Below are 6,000 nucleotides of genomic sequence, written 5' to 3' on the forward strand. Positions count from 1 at the left end.
ATTCATAGCCAGGAGTCTTACCTCAAACACTCTGGTTTACTATATCCACAGTAAAGGCTTAGAATCCAGCATGCTAACAATGTCCTCTCTACCCCGCCAGGGACCCCAAGGCAGGGCTGAGTGACTTTGAACCAATCTTATTTGGCAGACAGCAAAGGCTCTGTGCACCACACCCACTTTAGCAGCTCTCAGTGTACCTATTTTATTTGCTTCTCTTCTGCCAAAGATTTGTTTAAACACAGATTTTTCAGTGCCTTAACAAGACTTAACTATTTGTCTAACCTTGACCTTTAGATGAACACTATTTTTCTTTGCCAAGGTCATAAACCTATTGTCTGGAAGCCCCCATTTACTTATTCCATGATTATTGATCATCTTGTATGGTTGGGCACTGTGTTACATACTATAAAGAACAAGGATGATAAGAGTACTATAGTTCTATTTCTGTTCTAGAGGGGAAGTAAAGTGAGAGGAGATTGTGTAAATATGAATAAGCAAAGTGATTTCATATTGTGATTCACTCTGGGGAAAGACATCAAGATGCTGGAATTACAGAGAACATAGCTTAGAAGGATGGATAGAGGAAGTTTCTCTACAGAGCTCACTCTCAGGGCTGAAGAATGAAAAACTAGTTGTGCTAGCTGATAGGATCTTAATGAACATGGTCAAAGCTTTGCAAAACACAAAATAACAATGAGCTAGAACTTTGGGCAATGGTTGTCTGAGAGATGAGAAAAGTGGGACTGATCTTGATGATAGCCAAGGCTTACCTCAAACAAAAACTCAGTGACAAGCTGGACACTGGTGGCTCATGCCTGTAATATTAGCTACTCAGGAGGCTGGGGTCTGAGTACCATAGTTCAAAGCCAGTCCAGACAGAAAAAGTCCATGGGACTGTTATCTCCATTTATCCACTAGAAATCTGGAAGTAGAGCTGTGGTTCAAAGTGATAGAGTGTTAGCCGTGAGTGAAAGAGCTCAGGGATAATGCCAGGCCACAGCCCCTCCCCCCCCAAAAAAAAGTCAGTGGAAGGCTGACTGGTTTGGATTTTAGGGTTCAAATGATGAGATCATGTGGATGATAATGAACAACTTGGAAGTTCCATGACAGTTTGTTCTATTTTATGCCTATACTGAGCACTTCTCATGTCTAACCACAACCCTAGGGTGGTTCAAACCAAGGGCCAAGGTATATAACATTGATCAAAAGTTTACAGATTACTGATCAGAGGCAAAAAGAATACATGGCTTTGAAAGATACATCTTAGAGCTCTCTGGAAAAGATAGCTGACAAATGCTTCCAAATATGAGATTTCAAACAGATGGTTCCATAATGTAGATTTCCTACAGATTTGGTGTAGACTCTACAACTTGATGTTATTAACAGTACTCTTGCACTAAGAAGCCGTCTCTTTTCCCACTTGACCTTTATGTTCAGCCGATAAAGGGCAACAGAATCTGAAGTGACTTCTTTCCTCTTTTTCTTTGCTCAATTTGCTAGATAATTCCTAATTTTCCTTAAAGACCTAATTCTCTCATTCATTACTTCACAAAATGCTATTGGCTATGGCCTATTCTAGGTACTGTGGATACAAATGGTAAATATAGATTTTTTCTTCACAACTTCCTCTACCTCTAGATTTATAGCATCATGTTTTACCTCAAAAGTGCATCATTTATTTGTTCTATTTTTCAATAACAGGCCGTGGCTCGGGCCTACCATCCTAGCTAATCAGGAAGCTAAGATCTGAGGACTGTGGTTCAGAGTCAGACTGGTCAGACAAATCTGAGAGATGCAATCTTCAATTAAACAGCATAAAAGCCAGAACTGGCAGAGTGAATCAAGTGATAAAACACTACCCATGGAGCCAGGTTCAGTGGCTCACACCTGAAATCATAGATCCTCAGTAGGCTGAGATCTGAAGATTGCAGTCCAAAGCTAGCCCAGGCACTAAAGTCTGTGAGACTCTTATCTCCAATTAATCACTAGAAAATCAGAAGTGGCATTGTGGCTCAAGGGTTAAGGGTGTAGCCTTGAGCTGAAGAGCTCAGGGACATTGCTCAGGCCAAGAGTCCAAGCTCCATGACCCCCAAAAAGAAATAAATATAAAAAGCACTATCCATAGTAAGGAAGCTGAGATTGAGGCCCTGAGTTCAAGCCCTAGCCAGTATCAACACATGCACACACACCACACCACACACACACACACACACACACACACACACACACACACACACAAATACACATACACTTTTCATTAATGTGCTGAAAACTGATTTATCTTTAATCAATTCTTCCTCACAATCTTCCTTTTTACATCTGAGATGTTACTTCTCTGCTCAGAGCCCTTCAGATACTTATTATTTAGTTTAGCTAAAGTAAAAGCCAAAATTCTTACAATTATTTTTACCTTATCAGACCATGCCACCTTGTAAATCTCAACTTTCCCAGCCAACACAAGGGTGGTAGGAAGGACAAGCCTGATGTAGGAATGGTCAGGAGGTGAGCACTTGGCCAGCTCATCCTTCGTGAATGAGAACTAAAAAATCTCATGTTCACACATGAATACAGTTGAATGCATTGTAAGTTATTGTGATAAGGAAATTTAGAAAAATAGAACATTTTCCAGGAGGAACTATACAACTCTTGGAAGCATTTAGAAAACTGAATTGGTCATCAACTTTTGATAATTATTCTTGCTCTGATTTTTTAATATATTTTTATTTTTTAAGTAATTGTGCAAATCAACAAATCAATTTATAAGTACAATGCATCTCAATCCATGTGACCTTTTTCCTCATTTTCCTCTGTACCTCCCACTTCTTTCCTTACCATCCATTTTCTTAGTTCCATAGAATGTGCGTTGCATATTTTATAACTGTATTCTCCCTCCTTCCTCTCTTAATTCTTCTACCCCCTCGTTTATACTTTCCCTTCTATACCTTGCAAGTACCAGGTTCCTGGTATTCATATTGTGGGACCATGAGTTCTTTTTTCTAAGTAATTGCACCCATTTCAATTCTCCTCTGCAAAAAACAATATTCAATCAACACATTTGTGTGCACTTTCGTAGAACACCATATGTGTTTACTTGTGTGTTACTGGGCCTAATATAATTTTTTCCTAGGTCTACCCATTTAATTTCAAATTATGTAATATCAGTTTACTTAATGGGTGAATATAATTCCATTGGGTATGTATTTCACTTTTTTTTAACCATTCATGTATTGAGGGGCATCTAGGCTGATTCCATACTTTGGCTATGATAAATAGTGATGCAATGAACATGATTGTGCAGGTAGATTTACTGTATCATAGTTTGTAATCTTTTAGATAAATGCCCACGAGTGGAATTCATGAATTATAGACTAGTTGTATGTTTACTTTTTTGAGGCATCTTCAAATTGTTTTCTAGTGTACTTGGACACATTTATATTCCCACCAAAAATGTATTAGGGTTCCTTTCCCCCATATCCTTACCAGCATCTGTCATTTCTCATATTCTTGATGATGATCTTTCTAACTTGGGTGAGATAGAATCTCAATGTTTTGATTTACACTTCCTTTATGGTCAGAGATGTTGTCTTAATGTAATTTAAGTTGTATTATTTCACACTCCTGTCTGCATTATGCAATGTTTCCCAAAAAAGAAACCTTTCAATCCATTTCAATCTGTGTTTTGTCTCATTTTTCAAGGATACTCAGAACTTGAAGATAACATGCTCCTTAATATCACATAAGTGACTAATGCACAGAATGATTGAGTTATTTTAGGGGGTTGTAGACAGTCAGGACAAAAGTCCAGGATCCACTCCTCCATCCTATTATTATAGTTTTTTACATAAAGTTTACTATAAAATGTGTGTTCAGTATACCTTGCTACCTCATTTCTGACAGTCTACATGAAGTGTGCTCTCCAAATACATTAAGCTTTTATTTGTGGCATCTTCACTTATGAATAAACTTTCAACATTCTTCCTTTTCTGTTTTAACAGAGCCCCAAGTTTCACGTGCCTGAGGAACTCAAGAAAAAAAAGGACAACCTATTACAGCCTGGAAGGCCTATGAGGCTGTTAACAAAAACCAGTAGCCCTTCACAAGGAGAGAAGCAAGCTTTGTCTAAGGTATCGGGGTTATTAACAAACAATTTGATTGAAAATCATCAAGGCACAAAGACTGTTTTCAAGAAGTACGGTGAGATTAATTGGCCATTGGACACTCGGCCTTTAAATGACAGTTTAGTCAGAGACAACAAATGGAAGAAAATTGAGGTGACTCAAGCGAGACGCAGGTCTTTCCTACAGGAGTTTTGCAAGAAATATGGTGGGGCAAGTCATCCTCAATCACACCTCTTTCATATGGTATCCAGGATCTATGTAGAAGACAAACACAAAATCTTATACTGTGAGGTGCCCAAAGCTGGCTGTTCCAACTGGAAACGAATTCTGATGGTGCTAAATGGATTGGCTTCTTCTGCATACAACATATCCCATGATGCTGTCCATTATGGGAAGCATTTGAAAAAGTTGGATAGCTTTGACTTAAAAGGGATCTCTACTCGTTTGAATACCTACACCAAAGCTGTCTTTGTTCGCAATCCTATGGAAAGATTAGTGTCAGCATTTAGGGACAAATTTGAACATCCCAATAGTTACTATCACCCAGTATTTGGAAAGGCAATTATAAAGAAATATCGACCCAATGCCTGTGATGAATCATTAAACAATGGATCGGGAGTCAAATTCAAAGAGTTTGTCCACTATTTGCTGGATGCTCATCGTCCAATAGGAATGGACATTCACTGGGAAAAGATCAGCAAACTCTGCTACCCATGTTTGATCAACTATGACTTTGTAGGGAAATTTGAAACCTTGGAAGAAGATGCCAATTACTTTTTGCAGCGGATTGGTGCCCCCAAAGAGCTGAAATTTCCAAACTTCAAGGATAGGCACTCGTCTGATGAAAGAACCAATGCTCAAGTGGTGAGACAGTATTTAAAGGATTTGAGCCGAACTGAGAGACAGTTAATCTATGACTTTTATTACTTGGACTACGTGATGTTTAATTACACACCCTCATTTTTGTAGTTTGCATTCATTTTCTAAAACCCTGTATTTACTTAATGATGATGGCTTCAGATCAGCTACTCTCATTTTCCTATAATTCTCTGTATGAGGAAAAAATTTAACTAAATACAGTTGTCCTGATTTAATGATGATTGTTATAACTGAATAGTAAGACAGCAATTGGCACAAAGTTATAGGAAAGTGGTCTGACAGGGACATGTAAACAACTTGAGTTGCTTTAAAATGTTGGGAAAAGGGCTGCTTTGGAGTTATGGATCATATTGTTGAAGTAATAAGCTAGCCAGCTGTTTCATTAACTAAAACAGCTTCTTGCAATGGTAGGATTCAGGCATTTAAACTAGCATGAATGTGTATCAATACCCTGGAATTCACTGTCTGAATTGCATGTATGTATTTTCCATCAGTCTGTGCTATGTTAATCAAACCATTATATTGTTTTCTCAAACACTGGAAATCTTTCTATCAGCCAGAATGATAAACTCATTTTGAAATGCTATTTGGACTTAGGCTTTTTACTTTAGATTGAGAGGAATCACATGATTTACAAGATGAGAATATAACACAAAAACAGATGAGATCCTGGCTTTTTATAGTTAACAGCCAATAAAAAATGCACACATTCTAAGATCAAAGCCATGAAAGAAATCTGTTTTTTTTTCTCGAGAAAAACTTGAGGGATTGATGCTGCTTTCTTTTCGCGTTCTATGAACAGGCAACATGAATACAACCTCTAAAGGTCCTCATTTCTGATGCAGGTGGTTGAGATGTTTATGCTTCATCAGATACAAATGTGCTCCTAATTCTGGTTTAATTGGACAGAAGGAAAATTGTTTCAGGATGGAATAATCATCAAAAACAAAAGTTGCCATTCTGAATCTAGACCTCTAACAATAACAAAGTTTTATAAGAATAT

At 37.8% G+C, this 6,000-nt stretch overlaps 1 protein-coding gene across 1 annotated transcript in view; it reads left to right on the plus strand.

The window, feature by feature from the left end:
* The window catches only part of Chst9 (carbohydrate sulfotransferase 9), a 226,718-nt gene extending 221,080 nt beyond the window's left edge, over positions 1-5,638 (plus strand). The window contains exon 5 of the mRNA XM_090353297.1: positions 3,996-5,638. Coding sequence (XP_090209423.1) covers positions 3,996-5,087 — 1,092 coding nt within the window. The 3' untranslated portion in view covers positions 5,088-5,638. The remainder of the gene's footprint in view (positions 1-3,995) is intronic.
* The last annotated feature ends 362 nt before the right edge of the window (positions 5,639-6,000 follow it).

Source organism: Megascapheus bottae, chromosome 19 (genome assembly GCF_031878675.1).
Source record: "Megascapheus bottae isolate mThoBot1 chromosome 19, mThoBot2.hap1, whole genome shotgun sequence".
NCBI classification, from domain to species: domain Eukaryota; kingdom Metazoa; phylum Chordata; class Mammalia; order Rodentia; family Geomyidae; genus Megascapheus; species Megascapheus bottae.